General features: G+C 54.6%; 2 protein-coding genes across 16 annotated transcripts in view; one reads left to right on the top strand and one right to left on the bottom strand.

The window, feature by feature from the left end:
- ZFYVE28 (zinc finger FYVE-type containing 28) overlaps positions 1 to 26451 on the bottom strand; it is a 159159-nt gene that overhangs the window by 107713 nt on the left and 24995 nt on the right. For 2 of the 11 annotated variants that reach the window (XR_003132078.3, XM_025437366.3), the window contains exon 1: positions 5976 to 6233. Coding sequence is in view for 9 of the 11 variants with exons in the window: in XM_025437366.3 (XP_025293151.2) it covers positions 5976 to 6014 (39 nt within the window). In the remaining 2 variants the exon portion in view is untranslated. Of the gene's footprint in view, positions 1 to 5975; positions 6348 to 25041; positions 25136 to 26451 lie in introns of those variants that run through there. The other 9 variants (XM_049108572.1, XM_025437375.3, XM_049108574.1 and 6 more) reach the window with 9 other exon arrangements.
- CFAP99 (cilia and flagella associated protein 99) overlaps positions 6504 to 26451 on the top strand; it is a 40114-nt gene continuing 20166 nt past the window's right edge. For 3 of the 5 annotated variants that reach the window (XM_035714198.2, XM_049108576.1, XM_049108577.1), the window contains exons 1-4: positions 6504 to 6807; positions 15041 to 15168; positions 23784 to 23928; positions 25059 to 25153. In XM_035714198.2, coding sequence (XP_035570091.1) covers positions 15058 to 15168; positions 23784 to 23928; positions 25059 to 25153 — 351 coding nt within the window. In that variant the 5' untranslated portion in view covers positions 6504 to 6807; positions 15041 to 15057. The remainder of the gene's footprint in view (positions 6808 to 15040; positions 15169 to 23783; positions 23929 to 25058; positions 25154 to 26451) is intronic. The other 2 variants (XM_035714197.2, XM_025437383.3) reach the window with 1 other exon arrangement.

Below are 26451 nucleotides of genomic sequence, written 5' to 3'. Positions count from 1 at the left end.
AGTCAGCATCTCGTGTCTGAGATCCCATTTGAGGAACAGGGAACATCAGATGATAACAAGCACCCCCAAAACCTCAGTGCCTTAACAACAGAGTTCTATCCCCCCTGAGCGGTCACTCACACCCAGCCTTAGCCACCCATGGCTCTGGAGTCCTCTACTGGATCCTGAGCCTCCAGCCAAGGAACAGGGGACACAGGCCACAGGAGGAAGGCCTGAGAGGTCTGGGGGCCAGACCTGACAGGGTGGAGCCCACTGAGGCCCACATGGGCTGAAGTTCAGCCCTGGATTCCCACTGGAAAGGCAATACTGGGGCAGCGATGGGCACATAGTAGCATCTCAGCCCCAGGGAGGGCATAGGAGGCGGGATCGTTATCATTCATCACTGTCATCATGTGTCACCAGGGATGCCTGAGGTGTCCTGAGTCAAGTCCTATTCCCTACAACCCAGTACCCAACATGCCACAGCAAGGAAGGGTGGGAGAGGCAGGATGCACCTTGTAGGACATTTTCCCTCTCAAAATGACCTAGAAGTAACCAGAAGCCTTAGTGATGGCTGACTCCATAAAATGCTCTATGTCACAGTCCTGTAATCAATCCACACTCAACAGTGCCGCTGACATTGACAGCCGTCATTTCTGAGCCACTCCCGTGAGCTCTTGACAGAAATGATCTCCTCAAATTTCCTACAGCAGGTCCTGTCACCCCCACCTCAAACAGGGAAACTGAGGCACAGGGCCAGACAGGAAGGGATGAAGATTCCTATCCAGGCCCCAGTGCAGAAGTCTCTGCTGCCCTCTCTGTAGCAGCTTCAACACTATTCGGACACACATGCCACAGCAGGCAGCAAGGACAGGCCAGTGAGGCACGACAGGAGCATCAAAACGCACAGCATTCTGGGTCCCCATTTTTCTCTGAAGCAGGCTCGCTCACTGTCACTTACCTTTGCATGGGCACATGGTAGACCCCACAGGAGCTGGGCTGCCTGGCGCTGTCCACACCAACAAGACAAAACCATGGCTCTGCCACCGAAAATTCCACATGACCACTAAGTCATTTGTAGGCTCTTAGATGTGCATTTTCACACATTTAAAAGAAGCATATCTGGTGTTCTGGGAATTCCTGGCAGCTTTAGGAGAGGCACTAAAGCATCCTGAAATTACCCATCCCCTCCTAAGGTCTAATGGAATTACCTAGCAGGCTTCCCATTCGAAGCGAGGCAGGGGAGGGGGTTGGCGGGCAGTGCAGACCTGGGCTCCCTCCCCACCAGGCTCTGCCCTGCCTGCTGGACTCTAAGCCCAGACATCAATTAGGTAGAGCTGAGGATTCTCTGCCTCTGACTCGCCCATGTTATCAGACGTTTCCCGGTAGCACACTGCCCTGATTGTAAACTGCAGACCCCTAACTAATGACATCAGTTTTGGCACAGAAGCTGACACTCACCATCCATCAGCCATTCAGCCCCTCCCTGCCCTGCAAATGTTGATGGCACAGGGATGGGCGTGTGAGGCCACACACAGGAATTCAGCAAACGGAAGCCTCCCACAGAGTCACTCCATGTCCGACCTGTGGGCTCCACGAGCCACATGAAGGGACAAGGGACCTCTTGGGCTCCGCCATGTGCCTGCAGCCTCCAAGTGCTGACACATCTGAGGCAGGGCTCTCTGGGAGGGGCAGCCAGGGCAGCAAGGACTACAGAGATGGGTGTGTGGGCCAGCCAAGCCTACTGTGACTCAGCAGTGCTGAGCATCCTTCCCAGGACTCTCTGAGCCCCCTCTCTGCCAGGCACCCACTGGCACAGCCCATGGGGCCAGGCTTTCCAGAACACTGGCTTTCCAGTAGCTCACCTCAGAGAGATACAGAGAGTGGCGAGCTACCCTAAGGACGGCCTCAGCTGTAGCTGGGCACTCGGAGTTTATCAGCTGAAAACCAATCCTTTAGTGGCCTGACTGGAAGTTCGCATCAAAGCCCCAAGCCCCTGAAACAGTGTCTGTACCTGGCACCAGGCTCCAAAATGGTACTGTAAGGACAGCAGCTTATGTCCCAGGCGAGAAGAGTGGGGAAATCAAGGCTTGTGACAATGCTGCCCCGCCAGACCCAGAGGCAGCAGGACCCAGGTGGAGGGAAGAGCGTACCTCTCACCGGCCTCCACGGCAAAGCTCCCCACGGTGCCCCATGCTTTGGGGTCTGCTGATGCCCTGCTGGTATTTCTCTAGGTCCCTGTAGGGAAGCCCTGAAAGGATGACTAGGGGCACACAGATGCAAACCCAGGCCTTCCGTGTGGCCCTGTGACCTGCTGGTTTAAAACCTGAAGGGCTCCTATCTGCCACTGCCCTTCTAGGGTGCTGCCACCCTCTGCCAGGTAGTCAAGGAACAGAGGGCCCGCTGCACACCCATGAGCAGGTAGCCTCAGACTCTGGAAACCAGGAGGGACCCTGGGAAGGACTCCCAACCCCTAACCCATGGAAGCTGAGTTAAGTCCACAGCTGTCAGCAGGAATTCCCACAAGCACCCTGTTTGGGGCCACTCCCAAGCAGACTTCACAAAGCTCCAAGAGTCACAAAGCTTACCAAAAGCACTCAGGCTTCTCTCTAAGAAAGCCATTTCATCTCTAACCTGAACCCAGAAAACTGAAAGTTTCCAGATAAACATCACCCACTAAAGCACCATATTTACAAGGAATGTTAATGACCCACACCCCAGAAGTGGTTTGGAGGTACAGATGAGAGAGCTCTTCTTGGGATGCATGACTGAACACGGTAATCCCCATCCAGCTGGACAGCCTCACCTACCCATATGACAAGTCTTCCTAGGAGATGGAAAACACAACTTTAACCTCCACCATCCTAAGGATGCTCTTTGATGGTGGCCAAGATGTCCTGGCTGGGCCTCGCCCGGGAACCCCTTCCACTGTGCCAGGATCTCACCCCTCAGCACAGTGACCAGGCATCAACGAGAAAGTTGTAACCCAGCAAAAACACAAGTATTAATATTTTTCTTTCAGATGAAGACACCAGCTATTCCAAAGGTTCCACTTTTTTAAAGTTAACTCTTTATAAGAAGGGCTTTCCCTAAACAGAAGGCAAAAAAGCATGTCAATGACATTACAAAGGACAGGTTGATAGGCTTTCCCACACACTGCCTTTCCCAGGCAGCTTACCGTCCGGTCCTGGTAACACCAGTAGAGCCCTAACAGTTTACATGAAGAAAAATCATACGGTTTAAAAGGCTGTTTGAAAAGAAATAAATGGAAATATGAGAGCTAGGTAATGTCATTTTCATGTTAAATGAGTATATTATACATCAGGATTTTTTTTTTTACTCAACTGAGGTAGTTATTAATGATTCACATATCAAAAATTTTAAGCATCAGAATGTTTTAAAGCATTTCTAAATGCTTTTTTGAACTGCAAGAACAATGAATATTTTTGGCTTCAGAATGTTTTCCACTGAATTGTAATGAACAAGAAGCTCAGTGTTCAGTTTTAAACCAAAGCAGGGATTATATCAAGAATGCAGTTTGAATTGTGTATCTATCTAAATACAAAAGTGGGAAAAAAAAATCCCAACTGCAGGCAACAGTCTCCCCCAGACACATCCCCCCATAGCTGACTCTCACACTTCTGCTCTGCCAGCCCCAAATCCTCCCAGGACTGACTCTGTGCTCACTTGTGCCAAATGGGTTAAATGGGAAAGGTGGGGGAAACACAAAATTCAATTCATAATCCAAGACAAAAGTCTGAGCTTTGGCTTGAAAAATGAAAGGCTACTGGGGTGACCTAACATAGTCCGACCCTCCAAACAATCAAGATATTTAACTCCAAAGACAGATCTCAAACAACAGACCCCCAAGCTCATGCTGACCACAGGGAACCATGCCATGGCCAGACACAAAGATTTCAAACGGAGATGTGTCTTTGAGTCCAGGAGTCAGGGACACAAGTCAGACAACATGACCTGAGATGCCACTGAGGACCAGATGAAGTACCACTCCTCTTTCCTCCTGCAGCATGATTCTCCATCACTACTCTCCACCTTGCCAGGTCAGCCCCTGGAGCTTGCCTTGGAAGGCAGCTGCCTGCTGAAGAGGGAAATTTAGGGACACTGTTCTCAATTCCGGGGCAAAACCTCAAGGGCAATATCATTTCCCACTTTTAAAGACTTTCCCTTAAACCGAAACAGGCAGGGCCACTGAAAGTACCCAATCATTAATGAAACAGAGAACCTGCAATTACCTCTCCTTCCCTTCCAACCTCACGGTGTGGTTACATGATCCTGGAAACAAGGCCACTGCAGAGGCACGGATGGAAAAAAGCATCCCGGAGCCCCTGGACTCCTGACAGAAGTGGTTTTGGAAATACCAGAATGCTACTTGACCTACGATACGTTTCCCTTCCCTTGCTTGCATATACACTGAAAAAATAACACTGCTGCCCAGCCTAGAAATGACCTTTTGACAAGACTTGATTTTTCCTTAACCGGGGACAGAAGTCACACAAACAAAAAGCCATTCCTTGTACGGATGTCCTGTGCGAAGGCTGCCACCTCCCCCTGGCAGCCGACAGCAGGACTAGGACTGGCCTTGGGGGGAGCTGCAGCCAGGAGGGGTTGCTGGGAAATGGCTAAGGGCAGAGAGGCTCCAGACCACACACAGCACCTCGAGAAAGAGGTTGGGAGCAGGCCGGTAGGTGGCTGTACCTGGCAGGAAGGGACTCCTATCGTCCCTGGATGAGGCCAAGGCCGAGCAAGGTGCACAGCCCTGGCATCCTAAACCCTCAACCCAATACTCTGGAGAACTCTCCCACCCCAAAGACAGCGAAGCAGGAACCCTGAAGGTTCCTGGGCTCGTCTCCCAAACGGACCTCTGCCCCCTCCACCACAATGGGAGCGCCCGGAGGGGACGCATTTAAAGAAAACCCATCCTGGGAGACCACCCACGAGGGGGAGGGCTAGGAAGCCGGATCCAGGAGAGTGGTCAGCCCCCCGGAAGTAGTGGTTCCTGGGATCGGCCTCCATGTATCCCGGTCGCCGCGGTGACCTCGCCCGAGCGGTATCGCCCAGCGCAGACCCCAGCGCCCCCCACCCCGCATCGCCGGCCCCGCTTGCGGCCTGGGACCCTGCGCCCCCCACAGGCACAGCCGCCCCCAGCCCTGCTCTGGCCAAGGCAGGCACCAGTCTGGGCCGGTGGCGGGGACGCAGCGCCCGCAGTGCGACTGGCGCAGCCAACGAGGCGCGGGGCGCGCCGCTCGGACCCCGACCCCGCCGCGGAGGAGGGCACGGGTCCGGGATTCCAGAGCAAGAGGGTGGGCGCGGGCCAACCAGCGGGCCAAGTTTCGGGTCAGTGCTGTTCGGGAAGGCAGGGCCAGGGCGGTGGGACCGGGTCGGAGGGGTCCGTCCAGGACCCAGGACCCGGGGAAAGCGGGGGTCCCCTGCAGAACCTGGGGGAGGTAGGGAGAGCGCTCCCTCCGGAGCGTGGAGGGAGCCTGGGGGTGGGTTCCGGGCCCAGGATAACTGGGTGATCAGCAAGAGGGGTGTTCCCCCCCCAACCCCGTGCAGGCAAGAAGGATGGAGAAGTCCTTCCAGGACCCAGGAGAAGTAGGAGGAGGTCCGCTCCGAGGTGCGGGTCGGGGACCAAGGGGTGCGAGAGGGGCGCCACGCTGGACGGTCGGGGATAAAGTACGCTTGCTGGCCGCGGGCAGCGAGGGAAGCGCACCCTAGCCGGGGCCGGGGTGAGGAGGGTCCAGGAGCCGGCTTAGGGAGGGGGTGATCCTGCAACGGGGCGGGCGGGTCGTAGAGTGGAGCTGGCGGGGAGGGGCTCGGCGGGAGGAGAGAGGGTCCAGGACCCGGCTGGGGGAGGGTGGGGTCCCGCGCCCCGGTGTGCGGGTCACAGAGTGGATGGAGGTGGGGGGTGTCGGCAGGCGAGAGAGGGTCAGTACCGCAGGGAAGGGTCTGTCCGTCAGGGAGGGAGGGGCGCTCACCTTGGGTTTGTACAGCCACTTTCGGAACCTGTTCATCATCGCCGCGCCCGCCCGGCCCCGCGGCCCTCGCCTCCGCAGCGCTGCTCCCGGCCCGGCTGCGGCGCGGGGCGGACACGGGGGCAGGGCCAGGCCGGGGCCCGCGCGGTACCTGGGCGGCTGGCGCGAGCGGGGCCGGACGCCGGGCCGGGCTGAGGGCGGCGGACAGGTGTGCGGGGCAGGTGCGCGGCCGGAGATGCTCCGCGAGCTGTGCGCAGGGCGGGCCCCGCAGCACCGCGGCAGGCGGACCAGGGGGCGGGCGGACGCCGGCACGGGGGCGCCGGCTCCTCGCAGCTCACTGACACCCGCGCCTCGCCGGCCACCGCGCCGCGCGCCGCACATGCGCCGACGCACGGCGAGCCCCCTGCCCGCCGAGGGCAGCGAAGGCCGCCCAATCCCGCGGCGCCGTGCGGCGCCCCGCCCGAGGCGCGCTCCCCGCCGGAGGGCGATCCGGAGCTCCCGGCAAGGGAGAAAAACTACAAGTCCCGATGGGCATTGCGGGGAGGCGGGGCCCCGGGCGCGGCGTCCTTGGCCTCGCTGCGGGCGCTGTGCGTTCTGGGGCTTGTAGTCTTTCTGCCGGGGCTCCGGGGCGTGAAGCTGGTTGCTAGGTGACGACGCCCAAACTGCACCCCGGCGCGCATCCCCGGTCGCGAGTGGTGGCGGAGGTCCTGGCTAAGCTGGAGTGAGGTGGGGACCTGCCTGGATTCGCGAGACCTGCTGCACCCTCTGCTGTGGCTTCGGGGGAAAGTGGGCCGGGAGGTGCGGCGGCAGGAGTGCCCACGAAGCCGGCCAACAGGTAAGAGGTGGGAAGAGAGCAGGTGGGACCGAAGGGTGGAGGGCAGGGCGCGCTCCCTCAGCATCAGCATCGCTCTGGCAACTTCCCACGGTCTGTGGGCCAGTCACCTTCCTCTTTGCTTCTCATCTTGCTTTCGATAACCACCTTTTGGGTCTTCTTCCCAGCTCTTTGATTAAAGTTGACAGTGCTTTTTTTCCCCCTCTCTTTTAAATCGTCACAATAAACGGTGCTTTTAAAAAGATATTCTTTCATATTCACCACTTCCCCCAACGGTGCCCTAATTTGGATCCAAAATTCAAGAACCTATTTATGTCGCAAGCAGAGAGCTAAAAACAAATATGTGTTGAATACAAAACATTTTAAATTCCCATTGACAGCTGGAGAAACTGAGGTACAAAGAGGCTGCTGTGCTCTTGGCTGAAGGAGGGGGTCCAGATCAAGAAAAGCACACCCACACCCAGCACTGCTCTGGGTGTTCTGAAATGTGCAGATTTGGGGTGCAGGAAACGAAGTAACATTTCCCTTGATAGGGAACTTGTTGTCTGAGACTCACGTTATCAGTGGCCCGGGGGCTACAGGCTCTGATGGTTCTGGATCCTAACCTCTCCAGTCTATGAAAGCAGTGAGTCTAGGCACAGGCAGCCGCGGAGATTTCCTCGTGTGCTGGTGGGGGGCCATGTTCATTACTGAGCACCTAGTTAATCTTCCCCACTCCCCTCCAGCTCCCTTATGGAGCAGCACCCCCCACCCCCTAGGTTGCTTCTTATCTTCATTTCTTTCTGCCTCTTCTTTCGGGAGCCCACTCTGATCAGATTTTCACCCACCTCCTCCTCCAAAGTTCTTCATCAGTCATCCTTGACCTCAGTGTTGCTAAGTCCAGTGATCAGAGCCCCATCTCTTCCTGGAACTGTTAGCAGCAGCGACTCAGCTGAGTGCTCCTCTCCTGAACACACCATTCTCGCTTGGCTGGAATGGATCACTCCCTGCCTCCCCTCCTCTGGTTGCTCTTTCTCAGTCTTCTTGGAAGAGGCCTCCTTGGTTCCCCAGCCTCTTAACACTAGGGGCCCCAGTACTCAGTCCTTAGAAGCTCTTCTAGCCACTCCTTCCCTGGTGACTTTCTGCGGTCATGTGATCTGGTAAGAAGCTGCTTTCTCCTGACCTTTCCAAAACTTATACCTCTAGCCTGAACATCGCCCTGGATGGCAGAACCCTGTATCTATTCTTTGCCAGTGAAAGTCTAACAAGTCCCCTCAAAGGCAACATGTCCAAGCCGACTCTCGATCCTCCCCCCACCCGGGTGAGACCTGCTCCTCCACAGCCAGTTTCTAGCACGTGACTCAGGGTAGACACTTGGAGGACTCTTCTCTATGGTTCTGTCCTTGGCCAACTCCAAAGCTGGGGCTGTTGTTGCAGAGGCTTCCCTCCTATGCTTCCCAGGTTGAAACTGTGTTTGGGAGGAAGGCTGACCTGAGGGAAGTGGGTGTATCAGTATAAGATTAGGTTCAGCTAGGGGTGCCTGGGGGGCTCGGTCAGTTAAGCATCGACTCTTGTTTCAGCTCAGGTCATGATCTCATAGGTTGTGGGATCAAGCTCCTCACCCAGCTCTGCACTCAGTACAGAGTTTACTTCAGATTCTTTCTCCCTGTCCCTGCCCTTGTCCACTCATGCACTCTCTCTTTCTCAAATGAACAAATAAAATCTTTTAAAATAATGTTTTTAAAAGACTGAGCTTCATGCAATGAAAAATGAAAAATCCTAAGATCACGGTGGTCCAAATAAGATTATTCATGTTTCCATAAAGGAGGTTAATGGGGAGGCAATCCTGGAAATTATAGCAGCCACAAAAAGCCATCAGGGACCTAGACTCTCCTGGCTTCCTCTTCTGCCATCTTGAATGGGTTTCCTCACAGTCTAGGGTAGCTGCCCAAGTTCCTGCCATCATTTCCTGAATCCAGGCAGCAGGATGGAAAAGAGGAAGGGTATATGCCTCTGCCTTTCAGAGAGACTTTCCGGAGGGCTCACACGCTTGTACTTCATGGCATACCCAGCTGCCAGGGAGCCTGGGAAATACCATCTTTCAGTTGGGCAGCAATAAACCCAACCAAAATTTGGTGTTTTGTTACTCAGAAGGAAAAGGAGAGTGGAGATTAAAGAGCAACTAGCAAAACCTGCCATGTGGGTCTGTACTTCAAGCACAAGCCATCAGAGCATGACATGGCAAAAATCCTTAGGAGACTTTTACTCAGAATCAAAAGCCAGGGAAAGAATATAGTTGAATTAACACACATTTGGTATCTACATAAATGGAGCCTTTCTAGCGGCTGGTTTTGGGTCTGATGGGATTTGAACCTTGTGTAATCTTCTTTCTTTCTGTAAAGGATTTGCTAAGAAAAGAGAAGCTTTGGTCCAGCCCACCTTAAAATTTCCTTAAATATGAGACAGTCAAGTCTTTGATTAGTGGAGTTAAATCTTGGAAGTTAAATACTACCCACATATCTGGTTTTACCCCCATTAAAACAAAGCTGAGGTGCTAAGAGCATGGATCAGAATCAGATGACTTTAGTACCTGTCTCTTACCCCAAAACGTCACTATGTTGACTGAGCTCACAAGCTAATTTCAGTGAGAATGCAGAACTCAAATGTCTCTTGTCCTGACATCTACCGTCCTGGTACCACGGCTCTCTGCCGGGGTAGGTGTGCAGAGCCCCTGCCCCTGGAGCCCTGAGGGGGACAGTGAGCCAGAGTTGCAAGGACTAATGGTTCACGCCAGCTGGGCTCCCCAGGGGTTCCTCTCTCCCCACCACAGACTCCCCTCTGCATCTTCCACCTGGCCCATCCATTCATTGCTTCCAGTTTGTTCCATCCAGGCCCGCTCTGGATTGGGGGGAGGGCCTGGGCGGTTCTCATGTTCCTTGTGGACTTGCAAGATCACCAAAGGGCCTCTTGGAGCATCCTTTGTTCAGAAGGTTCCAACTCCAGGACAGGAGGGAGGGCAGGGAAGTCATCCCCATCCCGCCCTGGGAGCAGCACCTACATCAGGTGCAGGAGGGAGCCCTTTCCTGACCACATGTGTTTCTCCATCAGAGCTGTGTTTCCAGACGATGCGGGAAGGTAGAGTCAAGGGCCAGACCCCATCCCCCAAGGCAACGCCCCCAAGTGATGGTCAGTGGGAGGGATAAAAAAAAAAAAAAAAACCCACATCCTTAACATCGTTTCTATAAAGAGACTCTTCACTAGTTGCAGTCCTTTCCCTGTGAGCTCTGGAATGTGTAAATATTATTTTCCTTTATGGTGACACGGTGCCCCTTTCACCCAGTTAGGGCTCACCCCAAGGTGTTGTTGGGTGTTGGGAAAGCTTCAGAACCAGCCTGGACCTGGCGCTCCACAGGCAGGAAAGCCTCCTTGGGGCTAGGGAGCCTAAACCCTTGTAGGGTCTGTTGTCTTCCACATTTAGTGCTCAGTAAACATTGTTGTGGTATCAATTATTCTCCGATTAGGTGAAACAATAAAACTGAACCCTGTTGAACTATAGGATCTGTGGGAACGAAGGTTTAAAAAAGTGTTAATGTGGTCTTTGGATAGGTCTATATCTGAATGTCAAAGCTATCTTTCAGATTAAAACTAAGGCAGGCAGCCCCGGTGGCTCAGCGGTTTAGTGCCGCCTTCGGCCCAGGGCGTGATCCTGAAGACCCAGGGTGTGATCCTGAAGACCGGGATCAAGTCCCACGTTGGGCTCCCTGCATGGAGCCTGCTTCTCCCTCTGCCTGTGTCTCTGCCTCTCTCTCTGTCTGTCTCTCATGAATAATCTTTAAAAAAACAAAAACAAAAAACTAAGAGCCAGTTAGGGTACTCGACCCTTTTGCGCAGTTTTGCATCCCATCATTCATCCCACAGATGTGTCTGCGGCACATGCCAGGGGCCAGCTCTGGGGAAGGGCCGGGACTTAGAGGCAGGAAAGTGGGGTCCTACGCCAGGTGCTCACAGGGGCATCACACAAGTTGGGTGATTTCAGAGAAGGGAAGAGCTAAGGGAGGAGGCAGGCCGGCTCTGCAGGCGCTGCTATTTGCACCAGGTGTTGCAGAATGCCTAGGAGCTTACCACAGAGAGGACTAAGTATTCAAGGTTCAGGAGATGCAAGTCAAGAGGCTTGTGAGCCAGTGAGAAGCCTGGGTAGACAGAGCTGGGGTACAGCAGGGCAAGCAGGAAGTGGGCCCCTGGGACTGTGACCCCAGGCTGTGAAGGGGCAGGACATGCTGGAGAGGCCCTGCTGGGTCCCCCAGGAGCTGAGGGGGATTTGTTAATGGCTCTTAGTGGCAGCAGATGCCCTTGACCTGAGACCTCACTCACCTCAGAGGGTAGCACTGCCACCTAGCCCACCTGCCAGAGCCTCGGGCCAGAAGCCTTGGGTCCTCCTGCTTGGAAAGACCAGGACTGTGCTACAGGATGGAGGGCCAGGGACGCCTGGGTGGCTCAGCAGTTGAGTGCCTGCCTTCCACCTAGGGTGTGATCCTGGAGTCCCAGGATCGAGTTCCACATCGGGTTCCCTCCATGGAGCCTACTTCTCTCTCTGCCTGTGTTTCTGCCTCTTTTTCTCTCTTTCTGTCTCTCCTGAATAAATAAACAAAATCTTAAAAAAAAAAAAAAAAAAAAAAGTTGGAGGGCCAGGCCTGGGAGAACTGGTGAGTGGGTTTATGGCCAGTTGGTGCAGCCAGCCTGGGTGATCCTCACCAAGAAATGTCCCACAGCCTGTCAGACATGGGGCCCAGGAGAAAGGGTTTGCATGAACACAAGTAACCAGTTATGAGTGGTTCATCCCCAGGGGCCACAGGCAGCCCTCTAGCCTTGAGGCTTCCATCCTGCCCAGCAAATCCTCTGATGTCAGGAGGGGTGGCCACTGCTTTCAGTGCCCTTTAAAAGGTCCCTTTGGGGGATCCCTGGGTGGCGCAGCGGTTTGGCGCCTGCCTTTGGCCCAGGGCGCGATCCTGGAGACCCGGGATCGAATCCCACATCGGGCTCCCGGTGCATGGAGCCTGCTTCTCCCTCTGCCTGTGTCTCTGCCTCTCTCTCTCTCACTGTGTGCCTATCATAAAAAAAAAATAAATAAATAAATAAAAAATAAAAGGTCCCTTTGACACAGGGCATGTGGGTGGCTTGGTTGGTTAAGCATCTGACCCTGGGTCTCAGCTCAAGTCTTAATCTTGGAGTCGTGAGTTCAAGCCCCATGTTGGGCTCCACGCTGGGCATGGAGCCTACTTAAAAAAATAAAATGTCCGTTTGTCCATTAGCTGCATTAGGCTGAGGAAAATCAGATTTTGCTAGGGTGAAGATTGCAAGCAGTGAAAATATGTCTTTTCCAGGACTTCTTCCAGGTCAATATTTCCTCTAGGGACCCCGAGGCCTGACATTCCCGCAGTCTGCAAGCCAGGCCCCATGGAGGACTCACTCGGAGCCGGGACCCAGGCAGACCCTGCTCCCTGGAGTGCAGATCCCCATACCAAGGAAAAAGAATTGGCTACATACCCCTCAGTGCTGCCTCCGGTAAAGAGATTCCCCGAGTGGCCCTCTGTGTGGTCAGTGACGCCATCGCCAGGGTTAGGACAGCAGGACGAGGAGTGGGGCAGGGCAGCAACCCACCCAGAGGAGCACCAAGGCCCGGGCCCAGGCTGCAGGGGTCATGATTTGCTGCCCTCACATAGGCCAAGCCACACATCTTCAGTGGCCTAGCAGCCGTGGGACTCGAGCTCCACCTTATGCATAGCCTCCCGAGGTCTGTCTGTGCCCTGCCTGCGCCCCTGCCTGCGCCCTGCCTGTGTCCCCGCCTCAGTCCCTGGTCCTTTCTCCTGGGCCCACGTGGCTCTAGGTTGCCGCTGGGGCAGCCACAGCATCCAGGCCATGCCAGTAGCTAGCTCACTCAGTGCTGATGCTCATGTGCACTTTGGGACAAGACCTGATGGGGAAATAGGGACTCTCACACTAGAATCCTCTGTGGGTCTCCGCTGCTGCCACCTGCAGTTTGCCCTGGTTTCTGCAGAACCACTGACTGGTCTCCGAATCCAGACCCTCCTGAGGCTGGGTTTCCAGGGCTGTGCTAGGTATCACAGCTTCAAGCCAGTTTCAGTGCATTTCCTGTTTTGAGAGGACTTTCTCCTGGTTGCACACAGGAGAGGCTCCCATGGGCATCTGTTCCTGCCCAGCTAGGGCTGGGTCCCAGAGCAGCCCCTGAGGGGACAGCCCAGTTAGGCCTGCAGAGCTGGGTGGTGCGGGGCCCAGGTGTGCAGCCAGCAGAGGGGAAAGGACCCCAACTGATCCCGACCTTGACCAAGGCAGGTGTCAAAGCCTCATTCCCTGAGTATGAAGGAAAATACACTCAGGAAGCCCCGCCCCAAGCAGGTGCAGGGCCGCTGGAGCTTGTGCTCTGGTTCTGGGGTCCTTGGCCTGCCACCTGCTGTCACCTTACTGGAAATTCTCCTGCTTCTGAGTCCCTTGTCTGCTGCTTCCTGGGCTCTCTCTGCAGGGGAATCCAAGGCTACTCCACACTCTGGTCCCTTCCTAGGCTTCTGTCTCCCTTGGTGACAGAAGGTGCTTGGGATCCCTGTCCACAGGGACACCAACCCATCCTTCAGCTGGGGGACATCCTATCACATGATGCCTCTCTTCTCTTTCTGGAGCACCTGTCAATTGGCATTTAGACCCTTTGCAGTGGTTCCCTGCTTTTCTGGGGATTTTTCTCCTACTTTCTGTATCTTTTTTTTTTTTTTTTTTAAGATTTTATTTACCTGAGAGAAGGAGAGAGAGCCCATGAGTTTGGGGAGGGGCAGAGAGGGAGGGAAAGGCAGAGGGTGAAACAGACACCCCATGGGGTGGGGAGTCCGACACGGGGCTCAATCCAAGGACCAGAGAGCCCGACGCAGGGCTGGATCCCAGGACCCCAAGATCCTGACCTGAGCTGAAGGCAGATGCCTAACCTACTGAGCCATCCAGGTGCCCCTTTCTTCATCTTTTTATGCTCTCTGGGAGATTTTCTCAGCTTAACTTCCCACCTCTTCTATTTCTATCTGTAGTTCTGCTGCCATATTTTAATTTCCAAGAACTCTGTTTTCCTCCAATACTCCTCGTTTCTTGGATACTGTATCGCTCATCTTTGGGAAGCGGCGTGTTGTTTCTGGGCTTTACCGGCTGTCAGCTTCTGCTCTTCCTCTTGCTGGCTTGTTCCAGTGATTCATGCCAGCGGTTCTCAGACATGTCTGGTGGCATTTGGCCCTCACTCCTTAAAGCAGTTGGGGGACTCAGCCAGTGGACTGCGTCATCCCCCCAGGGACCCCAGGGACAGTGTATGCAGTGTTTTTTTTTCCACTCAGTCTCCATCCTGTGGGGGGGTCTAGGTCTGGGGGCTGCTATCTGGAGCCCTTCCACCTTATTGGGAGGGGAGTTTCCTCCACTGTCCCCAGGGCACTAGCAGCCTGGCTTTGCCAACAGTGGGTGCTGGAAAGACCAGCAGGGTTTCTGGTAGCATTGAACAAGAGAGGCAGGTAGGGAGGAACCTCTGCTGGCCTGGACACTCCCCTCTAAGGGTGAGTTGGGGGCTCCCTGTTAGAACCAGTTCCTAGGCCCCAGCCCCACCCCAAGCAGCTTCTCCGAGGTCTCCCGGAGAGGGTCTCTGGGCAAACTGGTCTCCTAGAGCTAGTATGTTTCTAGAACATTCAGTGCCCATACAAGGTCTGACCACATATCTGACTATGCAACCTCTCTGGGTATTGGGTCCCTTGTCTTTAAAATGGGGGTGTTGAATCTGGTGACCTGAGGATTCTCCTCGCCCCAACCTTTTAGGATCACGTCACCCACCCCTCTGGGCAAAACCTGCTATATAAACAGTCACTGAACCCCAGCTGGGCTTTGAGATGCTCAGAGCCCCCCTCCCCTCCCAGGGCTCATCCCCACCTGTGTACAGTTGTAGGGCTTGGGGCTACATGGGGGAAGCCTGGGAGCCTCTAGGGGCTGTGGGTGACAGTTCCCCAAGGCCAGCCTAGGCCTCTCAGGTGGTAGAGGCCTACAGGGACACAGTCCAGGAAGCAGGCCCGGGGTCACCACAGCTAGCAGGCCTCACTGTGAGAGGCACCAGGCTCCCGGGGGGATGGCCCATCTGTTGTTAAGTGTTCTGTGGCTGCCTTCGCCACCTGCTGAGCTGATAGCCTAGAGGTCATGGAGGGCATGACCTGGAGTGGTTTTCTTTTAGGCTCCTGCTCTGGGAAGATGGCCTACTATGGAAAATGCATTGAAACTGTCATTGAGCAATTGAACAAATTTAAGCCTGAGAAGGACATTCCTGAGCAGTTCCTGGAGGCTGCGTCTACCTCCCTGCAGGTAGGATTAGCATGGCAGCTCTGGGCCTGCTGGGAGGCGTGCCAGCAACACATGTCCTATAGCTAGTTACTTTCTAGCAAAACAACATCAAATTCCTTCCTCACAGCTGCTTTCTTTCCCACCTGGGGAGAGGCTGTGGGTTTAGCGCCTCGCCATCCAAAGGCTGGGCATGCTCAACGTCACTGTATGTGGCAATGGTGGCTGCCGTGTCTCCCAGGGAGCCCTTCAGGGCTGGGACCCCTCTACCTCAAGAGGCATTCCTGGCATCCAGAATACGCATTGGACCAGTCTCGTGAGAGGAAACCACAGCACCGTGACCCGGGACATATCTGCACAGTACCTTCCAAAACTGAAGATAGCTAAGAGTCAGCTTCCTCCCCAGGGAGGCTCTGCATGGGCAGCCAGTGAGCTGACCAACCTCCAACAGAGTCAGGGGCTGGCCAAGGCAGCATGGCCCACAGGAGCCCTCAGCTCCTTCATCTTGTGACCCACACCTGGAAGAAATAAGGGGCCTTCCCCCCAGCTGCCCAGCTCCATCCCTATGCCCCCACACGGTCCCCACCCCATGGCTGGGCTGGAGGGCCTGCAAGGGAGCCGTGCACTGTAGTACCTCCTGCTACCTCAACAGCCCTTGAAGGCCTCCCTGGGATCCAGGACTCTGGCCATGTGTCCATCAGTCCATCCATCAAGGGTGGGTGCTCAGGGAGCCCGAGGAGCATGTGTTGCAGGGGTCTTGCCTTCAGGACTTTGAGACATGGGCCCTGGGGGATGGAGCCTCTGGAGGGGGTCAGGTCCACCTTGGGAAATGCTGTAGGACTGCCACCGGGCCTGCTGCCTGCCCATTGCCATCCAGTGGCAGGAGAACACCTGCATCCACTGGAAGGGGCTGCGGCCACTAATTCTGGGAGGTTTGCCTCTAATTGCTGCCACACTTGCATTTCTTTCCCAGGTCCCTTGTGAGCTATTTAGGGTGCTTGCCCCTGGAGAGGCAGCTGTGGCCAGGCCCCACCTCTGGCCCCATTACCTGCTCAGCCGTGGCCTCTGCCGGGCCCCAGGCCACAGGTGGACTCCCTCTCCCTCCGGGTGTGGGAGGGCATTTTCCTGCTTGTGGTACAGCAGCCTGGAAACCTGGACAGAGGACAGGGTGGGTGGGAGTGGCCTGCAGAAGGGCCCGGGGCGCTGGGCAGTGTACACAGGGCTGGAGGGGTTCCAGGAACCAGAGACTCTCCCCCAAGAGAAAGCCTGGGACTGCTGACCCAGGACCTGCTCTGCAGTTTCACTCCGCTAGCTGGGCTGGGCAATCCACAGGGACTGGGCAGGGATTGGGGAGCGCTCCCCACCCTCACTCTGCACCCCTCTCTTGAGCTCTTGCCCTGAGACCCTAGGCATAGTGGGGAGGTGATGAGGACAGCCAGGGGCCAGGCCACTATGCTCTGTCCCCAGCCAGAACCAGCTCCCTAGTGCCCCCTTGCAGCCTGGCCCCTCTGCTGCTCAGGCTTGGCTGTGGCAGCTCCCCCATACGCCGGCCAAACGTATTTGCCATCAGCCATGACTGCTGCTGCTACTCTTGTCCTAAAAGAGAGACCTCACCCGAATCTCCCACCTTCTGACACCAAACAGGCTCCCTAGTGCCTCTGCTGCGTCCTCAGGACCCTGTCCCCCCGAGGCTTCCTCCCCCCACACTGCTCAGCACACACAGTTAATGTCTTGATTTCTCAGTAACCACCATTACAGAAAGTTGGGTTCATTACAACAAATGGGGGGGGGGCACTTTCCCCCACAACTAACAGATCGTTACTGGCAAGTCCTGCCGTGATGCTCCATGTGTGCGTGTCTGTGGGGAGGAGGCCCACATGCCAGCCAAGCGCTGGGTTCTACTCTGGGTCCCTGACAGGGGCCCTAACGCTCACACAGGTGAAGAGGCAGCTGCGTTTTTATTATTATTATTATTATTAAAGATTTTATTTATACATGAGAGATGCACAGAGAGAGGCAGAGACACAGGCAGAGGGAGAAGCAGGGTCCCCGTAGGGAGCCTGATGCGGGACTCAATCCTGGACCCCAGGATCACGACCTGAGCCAAAGGTAGATGCTCAACTGCTGAGCCACCCAGGCATCCCCCGCTGCATTTTCTGACTCACTGGTTCTCCTAGATCCTTTCAAATGTCTACCTTGAGTCCAGGCAGGTGGTGCTGGAGACTAATGCACTCGGGACAACACAGTCTTGCCTCCAGCCATCAGAAAATTGGTTTCATCCACGGCTTTCTGGTAGACCAAGGCTCAAGACTCACCTGGAAGAAAGTGACCCCGCACACAAACGAACCCGCCTTCTGGTGGAGGGCAGGTTTATTGGTGCCAAAAAAGATATGTTGAAGTCATAACTGCTGGTTACCTGTGAGTGTGACCTCATTTAGAAATGCCGTCTTTGCAGATATAATTAAGAAGTTCAAAATAAGATCATCCTTGATTTAGGCTGAGCCCCAAATCCAGTGTCTAGAAACCTTATGAGAAAAGAAAACTCTGGACACAAAGAGACAGAAGGAAAAAGGCCATGTGACCCCAGAGGAGAGTTAGGGTGATACGTCTGTGTGCTATGGACACCAGGATTGCCGCAGCCACCCACAGCTGGGAAGAAGCACAGCGTGAACTCTCCCTCTGAGCCCCAAGAAGGCACCGACTTTGCAACACCTCAGTTCTGGACTTCTGTCATCCCTATTGTTTTCAGCTGCCAAGTTTGTGGTAACTTGTTACAGCAGCCCCAGGACATTTCAGACAAGGAGCCTCCTGGGGGAGGCCAAGGATGGAGGGGCCAGGTTGGCACACTGAGGTTTGCTACCAGAATGCTGGGCTCCGGGGACCAGGTGGAGAGGAGGTCTGACTGAAGGGTGGGGAAAGGTCCAAGGACTTGTCGACTGGGGAAAGGACACACTGACTTTCTCTCTGCAGATTGATCTATAGATCAGAAAGGGATCCCTCCTTGCCACTGTGGGTGTAGGCACTGAGACATGGGGGTCTAGCCTCTCCAGATGACAGCCTCCAGGCGACCTGACAGCAGCGCTGAGGGCCTGACTGGAGCTAAGAAAGGAGGAGGGATGGAAGGGGGAGGGGGTGATGGTACCAGCAACCAGGCTTGTGGTCAGCAAGCAGCCTGCACTGGCCCGAAAGCCTGGGTTATTCTGTGTTCCCTGGCCGGACCCTCAGGAGGGATGGGGATGAGAAGGAGTTCCTCCCTGCACCACTCCTCATCTGCTCCCCACAGGTAATCTCACTTTGGAACAAATATCATCTCATTTGAGCACCATGATGGTGGACTTGAGAGTTTCCTGTAGGGGGGATGAATGCTGAGTGCTGCCTTTGGCCACTCCTTCCCCTACCACACACTCCCAGAGGCCCATGTGGCGAGCCAGCTGTAAAAAAAATCCAGAAAAGTAATGGCTTAACAAAATTAGAGATATCTTTGCTTATATAAGAAGCGTTCTGCAGACTGGCAGTCTAGGGTGGGCGCAGCAGCTCTGTAGTGTCATTAGGAATGCATTCTCCTAAAAAAAAAAAAAAAAAAAAAAAAGGAATACATTCTCCTTCCTCTCTGCTTGGCCCTCCTTAGAATATACCTTTGTCTTATAGCCACAAAATGGCTGCCCTGTCTCCAGCATTGCATCCATATCCCAGGTAAAAAGAGGAGAAAGGCAAATAGCATAAGGCAGGTACCAGGTGAATCTGCCTAACTTTCTAAGAGCTTTCTTGGAGGCCACACCTGACAATTAGCCATTAAATCTCATTGATTAAAGCCATTTGCGGGCAGCCCGGGTGGCTCAGCGGTTTAGTGCTGCCTTCAGCCCAGGGCATGATCCTGGAGACCTGGGATCGAGTCCCACGTAGGGCTCCCTGCATGGAGCCTGCTTCTCTCTCTGCCTCTCTCTCTCTCTCTCTCTCTCTCTCTCGATGTGTCTCTCCTGAATAAAAAAAAAAGCCATTTGCTACATGGCTCTATCAGCAGGGGTCTGGAAAAAGTTCTCACTGAGCATACCAACCATGATGAGATGGCATTCTTCTGTTGGGCAGGAAGAATGGAGGAGGGGTTATGTCAACATCTGGCAACCTCAGCTTTCTCTCTCTGCTTCTTCCCCTGGCTTTGGTTTTGGCATCACAGATTAGCAGGGGACCCTAGGTATTCTGCATGGTGCTGAAATATGCACCCCAGCCCCTTTCCTGCCCTGGGCCCCCGTCTCACTTGCCTGAACTCTGTGGTGCTGACAGACAAGCTGGATCTGGGAACTCCTACAGGGGCTGCTGATGGTGGGCAGTTTTGCAGGCCTCTGAGTCCTCTGCCCCAGGCCCCCCATCTCTCAGGACTGTCCATGAAACTGTTACCCAAAGGCTTGCCGCCCCCCTGGGGGCTGGCCAAGGGCCATGGTATCAGAAAACTCAGAGGCCCTTGGGTAACCACCACCCTCTGGGTTCCATGACCGAGGCTGGTTTGGGGCTAAGGCTCAGCTCTGGTACTGGGGCCCTCTTTGCAACTCCGCCCTTGTTTTACCTCCTTTTGGAGAAAGCCCGGCCAGCTCAGCCTCAGCAATCCTCTGCCAGTCTGGCCAGAAGGAAGTGGTCTGGAGCTCAGTGCCCTTTGACCCCCATCAGGCCTCAGTCTCTTCTCTGTGACCAGCTACATTGACCTTCCTTAGCAGTGAGGACCTGGCCCTGGGCCCAGCCTCCCCCATGGGGCAGGGTGTCATTTACCACATGGTTCTATGTGTTCTAGGCCCCGGGCCCCATGCAGCCCTGCCTGACCTCCTTACTGGGGACTTACAGCATCAGGGCTTCCAGCCTCGGGCTCAAGGCTCTGACCTTATTAAAAATACATACTCACACTTCCCAAACGCGGACGTAATTCATGAGAAGCAGAGTCACTGTTGTCTGAGCCTCAGAGATGGGGGCAGGGGGGATACTGTGGGCAGGCATCCTGCAGAGTCATGCAGCCTGGGCTCTGGCCCCGCTGACTCACTGCTTTCTGACCTGTCTGCACAGATCCCTGGGCTGTGCTGGACAAAGCGTGCCCGGTGTGGGCATAGTCTGGGGGTCAGAGGGCCATGAGGGGGAAACTGGCGCAGAAGCCTGCCTGCAGGGACCAAAGCTGACCGTGGAAGGAAACCCCATGTGTGCCCAGCCTTTGCATAGTATTTGCAAAATCTGTACATCCCGTGGAGGCAGGACGTCCCCTTCCCTCCCTCATGAGCACCAGGGTGACATTTTAGCAGGAAAGGGCGAATAACTGCCAGTGTGTGCTGCTAGGTGAGACGGCTGGCCAGCATCTGACTGTGGGGAGGTCAGGGAGCACCTGAGCAAAGACCTAGTGAGAGTGAAGGAGCAAGTGTGTGGGGACAAGCATTGCAGGCAGAGGGAACAGCCAGCACAGAGGCCTAGAGGGGACACTCCAATGCTGGAGAAGCAGAAGGAGACCAGTGGGGCTGGAGTGGAACCATGGTTGGGTAAGAACTCAGAGGGACCCAGAGCAGTCCCCATAGGGCCTCACCGGCCGCTGTAAGGACTCCTTCTGGAAGGTTCTAAAGAAGGACAGACATGATCTCACTTGGTGGCCAGGTTGGAAATAGAGGACAGGCAAGAGGAGAAGCCAGAGCACAGCTGGGTTCCCCTGGCCCACCCGTGAGGTGTTGGGTGGGAGGCAGAGGGAGGCATCAAGGGGTCTGGTCTGGACAGCTGGGAGCAGGGGTTGTGCTTATGAGATGGGAAGGCTGGGGAGGGGCAGGTTGGGGCAAAGCCCCGGAGGCTGGCCTCAGGCAGAAACCAGGGGGTGAGATGGGGGGAGGAACAGGTGGAGACAGAGCTTTTGGGAGTCTGGGAAGGCTGGCTGGGGACACACATTGGGAAGGGCAGGTTTTCAGCCTTGCCACTGGATGAGGTGCCCCAGGGGGTGAGTGCAGAGAGTGAAGAAACTGGGCGGGAGGAATGGACCCTGAGCCCCCCACCCCAACATGCCAAAACTGAGGAGACCAGAAGCCTGCAATGGAGCCTGAGAGCAGAGGGCATCACAGGAGAGTATTAGCATGAGAACCTAACTACCTGGGCCCTTACCAGGCACTGGGAGGAGCCAGGGATTTAGTACAGCTGGGGAGCTGTGGGGAAGGCTTCAGAACCCAAGTCTGGGACAGCCAGGGCTACGCTGTGCAGCACCTATGGCATATCTGTCACCTCTGCCGGGGAAGGAAGAGGGGAGTCGTCTCTCACGCCCTGCTGGCTCTCCTAGGGCAGGACCAAGCTGTGTCCAGAACCACAGAGGCAGAACCCACAGAAGAACATGATCCTCGGGCTTCCAGCCCCTGTGATGCGGGGGGAGCGACACTGTCTGCTGAGACAACATACAGATGCCCCCACCACACGCATGGGAACAGAGGCTCTCCCAGGTCCTGCGGCTTTTCCAGGACCCCTCAGGTGGTCCCATTTCTCTGAAAACAGGTGAAGAAACCATGAAGGAAAAGATAGATTTGGCCTCAGAAAAAAGAGAAACCGGGCAGCCCTGGTGGCGCAGCGGTTTAGCGCCGCCTGCAGCCCAGGGTGTGATCTTGGAGACCCAGGATCGAGTCCCACGTCGGGGTCCCTGCATGGGGCCTGCTTCTCCCTCTGCCTGTCTCTGCCTCTCTCTCGCTCTGTCTCTCATGAATAAATAAATAAATAAAATCTTTAAAAAAAAAAAAAAGAGAAACCTCTGTGCCAAAAAATACGCAAAGTTAAAGGACCAATTACAAACTCACAAAAATAACTATCATATTAATGAATATGTTAATTGTCTCACTATATAAAGAGCTCATAAAATTCAGGAAAATATCATCCCAATAAAAAGTTAGCCAAGAATATAAACTGATAATTCACAAAAGTACAAATAAATATCCAGTAAATGTATGAAAATTTCACTGATAATAAAAAAAAAATGAAAAATAAGGGGCTCATTGGTGGTTCAGTGGGGTAAGCGGCTGCCTTCCCAATTCAGGGTCCTGGGATCTCCCTCTCCCTCTGCTGCTCACCCTGCTTGTGCTCTCTCTCTCTCTCTCTGTGTGCCAAATAAATGAATAAAATCTTCTTTAAAAATGCAAAATAAAATGAGATACCAAAATGTATCTAATATATTGGTAAAAAATTTTTTTAACAACTCTGCAGGTGAGTTGATTTTGATATGCTTTGCACCTGTCAGGGGCCAGGTGCACACCCGGGCTTCATCCCACATTATCTGTCCTGTGGCCACATTCTAAGTTCTGCAGGAGCATCACGGCTGTGGGTGCCTTGCTCCCCTGCGATGGGAGACAGCACCCCCCATGCCCCTGGTTAAAATTAGGCTCTTACTTTCTCCCTTTACCTTGAACTTCTTTTTGTTTTCAGAAAGAAGTAAAACATTTATTGGGCATGAATGTATTACATGTACATTGCGGATACAGTTGGGCATCACATACAGCATAGTATTTGCAAAATCTGTACATTACAATTGATATGGCAGGTTTAATACAACATATATGAGCTAGTCTAAAATTTAATGCAGAAAGATACGGGGTTTTTTGTTTTCTCCTAAAGTTGAAAAGTTTGGAATGTATGTCCAGCAGCAAGGGAAAACATTTTGTCTTTCAGCATAAAGAGCTGTGCAAGGGTGACATTCAAGCACATTCGGTTAGGGCCCTCCTCAGTTTCGACGGGATCGCCAAATGGCAAAGGCCAGCCAGACACAGGCAGAAACCGCTGACATTTCAAGCTCATAACAAGGCAGACAATGGGGGGAAAAAAGCTTTAAAGAGTTTTATTAAATGCCCTAAACTTCTAGTGTGTGGGTATCTCCTGCATTTTGGAGGGTTCCCTTAGGTTCCCAGAAGTGTGATTGCTGGGTTAAAGGGAACAGGAACAGGGTGTAAAGTTACCCAAAACGTATTCCCAGGATGTTTGCAGGAAAGGCTCCTTGGCATCTGCCTCCCACCCCCACCCCCACCCCTACCCCCGGAGAGCAGAGTGCAATCCCTCCTGCTCCTGGCAATTCCTCACCTGGCTTGGCACACCTGACAAGTCCCACAGAGGCCCCCTTACCGTTCTCTTTTTCTTTGGGGTTACTTTTCTAATAATTCATTTGAAACGCTTTATAAGAGTTTGCCCTTTTCTTTCATTGTGGTAAAGCCTACCTGTTTTAAGGTGGTGTAAAATTTGCCACCTTAACCATGTAAAGCACGGGGTTTGATGGTGTTAATACATCCCCACTTCCCCACGCTCCACCGCCAGAACTTCCTCATCTTCCCCACCCAAACTGTCCCTGTGAAACCCCAGCTGCCTGCCTCACCCCATCCCGGCTCCCCTCACCCCATATGCTGTCCTGGGGATCCAGCTCCTCCCAGGGCTCCTGTACATGAAATCACACCTTCATCCTTTGGGGTTGTTGGTTTGAATGGCTCATTTCTGTCTGGGCCCCCAGCTCGCTGTCACTACCAGGAGCCCCTGGGGGACCGCATCCTGGGGTCTGCCGTGGGCTCACCACCTGCTCTGGGAGAGGTGCCCTGACTGGCTCTCCCCTGGCACAGAGGGGACGCCTGGCCCTGGCCCTGGCCCCCTCCCAGCTGTTTCTTTTCTAGACACTGAGCCCCCAGAAGCAGGCATTCATTTTAGAGGTGCTGTCGGGGTGCCTAGAGTACCGGAAGCTGCTGGCTGTGGTGGTGGATGCCTTCTACGTGCGGGCCGGCTGGCTCTGCCGACGGGCTGACTACAACCTCTTTGAGGGTAGGTGTCTCCATGGGCCGGGCCTGCTGCGCTGGCCTCCTGCACGAGGGCCACAGCCTCACAACAGCAGGGGTGACCCAGTGAGGTGGCAGCAGATGGACACTCCCTGGGTTCGCACTGGACACCAGTTCCTGATGTTTCTGCAGCACTTTTGCTTTCCGTGGTCTCCCACAGCCCCTTACCTGGGTGGGCAGACCACAATCCACCTGACAGACATGGACACGGACTCCAGGCCCACTGAGGGCCAGGCTGCAGGCTGAGGGCCAGGCTCCAGGCAGGCGGACCTCAGGCCCTGCTGTCCAGGAGCAGAGCCTCTGATCCCTGAGAGGGGCACAGTCTGCTTTAGAGAGAATGCCTCTAAAAGGCCAGCCCGGGTGAAATGAGGAGCCTTTATCATCTACCAAGTTTCTGACCCCTCAAAGCCTGAGGACTAGGGGCAAGGCCAGCCTGATGGCCACAGTTGGGACTGTCCAGCAGGGGATTAAACATGAGATGTCTCTGCCTGGCTTCTTGCAGACCCCTAATGGCCACCTGTCCTTCTGGCATGTGGGGAACATTATGGGCACAGTGACCAGTGTCTCCAGTGAGGGAGTTGGTTCAGCCCCCACCCCCAGCCCCTGCACTAGGCCTCGTGCTCCTGCCCAGGAGAAGAGGAGAGTGCAGGGTGCTGGGTAGCTGAGCTGGCTCCTGTACTCTGCCCGCACTGCAGGACACTTGGCTCACCAGCAGCACATCACTGGCCCACCTACCCATGGGTATGGCAAATAGTCCCTGCCTCAGAGGCCCCTCACCAAGCCCAGGGAGGTTCATGTGCCAGTTGGCTTCGAGGCCATTTGGTCTCTTAGCATTAACAAACTGAAATCCAAAATGATTTTACTTTTATGCAGGGAATTTCTGAGAACTCATCAAATGAGTTAGGGTGCAGGGAAGTGTTGTGAAAGCCACCACATACTCCCCTGTGTGAGACAGCGCCATTTGTACTCTTGCATCATCTTGTCACTTTCCTGTGGTGCCAGGTGAAGCTCCTGCCCCTGGCCACCCACCATGCTTGGCCCCAAGATCAGATGCTAGGGGGCGCAGGGGAGGACACCCCACGGTTGTCCCCACACTCACCAGCCTTGTCTCCTTAGTGATCTGCTACCTGGCCACGTTCCAGCTGGACGAACTCGGCTTCCAGCTCTTCTCTGACATCATCAGGTCTCAGCCCCTGGACAAAATGTGCAAGGTAAGCCACCCCCACCTGCCCCACCTTTTCTTCTTCTTTTTTTTTAAGATTTTATTTATTTGTGAGAGAGAGAGAACACAGAGGGAGAGAGGGAAGGAGAAGCAGGGAGCCCGAGGTGGGACTCGATCCCAGTACCCTGGGATCATGACCTGAGCTGAAGGCAAATGCTTCACCATATGAGCCACCCAGGCGCCCCCTACGTTTTCTTCTCAAACCCAAGGGTAGATATGTGTCCCATCTACTGCCAACCTCTTACCTTTCCTCATTTTATTTTTTTAAAAATTTTTAATTTTTATTTATTTATGATAGTCACACAGAGAGAGAGAGAGAGAGAGAGAGAGAGAGGCAGAGACATAGGCAGAGGGAGAAGCAGGCTCCGTGCACCGGGAGCCCGACGTGGGATTCGATCCCGGGTCTCCAGGATCGCGCCCTGGGCCAAAGGCAGGCGCTAAACCGCTGTGCCACCCAGGGATCTCCCTTTCCTCATTTTAATGGAAGAAACCCTGCTGGGTTTATTCTGTGTTTATGACAAGCTGGTACCCTCTCATGGCTGCACAGATGCTCTCTCTGTCCCCGGGGGATTGACTCCCATTCCTTAGGGTCCTGGTGAGTGCTGACAGGGGTCTGTTGCCTGTTTGGAGTCTGGGCTTCCAGAGACTTCCCTTCTGACTCATGACCAAGCTGCAGACCCAGGGCAGCCTGTCCTTCCAAAAGAGGCTGCGTGGCGTGGGGGACTCAGGGGCAGGTAAGGGAGCAAAGTCCCGAGCAGGCCCTGAGGACGGGCACCTCATCGGGGGAGGCTGCACACCAGCCCTGCCCAGGGCCACTTCTGTTATTTGTGTAGAAAGCTGAGACACCCAGACTCTGGGGCCAGCAGGACCACGAAGCCTGGGCTTGAGGCCCACTGTCCTTTGCTGGCCAGCTCCCATGGAGCATTTGCTATGGGTCAGGCTTCATCTGTGAGCAGTTCTTTTTTTTTTTTTTTCATCTGTGAGCAGTTCTTGCTTCATCGTCACAGCCACCCAGGGAGGTCATCCTGCTGGCACTCACCCCACAGTTGAGGAAACTGAGGCACAGAGAGGTTTGGTAACTTGCCCAGTGTCACTCAGCAAGTGAGCAGCAGAGCCCATTCTGGGACCAGGCTCTGGCCGACTGGCTTGCTCCTCATTCAGCTCGGGGGCATCACCAGACCAGGGAAACCACTCTCAGAGAAGCGCAGGTCATGGGCCCCAGGAGTGCTCTAAGTGTGTCCCTGAGAAGGCACACAGAGAAGGTGCTGACCCAAGGTTGTGGTTTAC

The sequence above is a fragment of the Canis lupus genome, chromosome 3 (assembly GCF_003254725.2).
Source record: "Canis lupus dingo isolate Sandy chromosome 3, ASM325472v2, whole genome shotgun sequence".
Taxonomy (NCBI): Eukaryota; Metazoa; Chordata; class Mammalia; order Carnivora; family Canidae; genus Canis; species Canis lupus.
The sequence above is the reverse complement of the archived record's forward strand: the minus strand, read 5'-3'. Positions and strand labels throughout refer to the sequence as shown.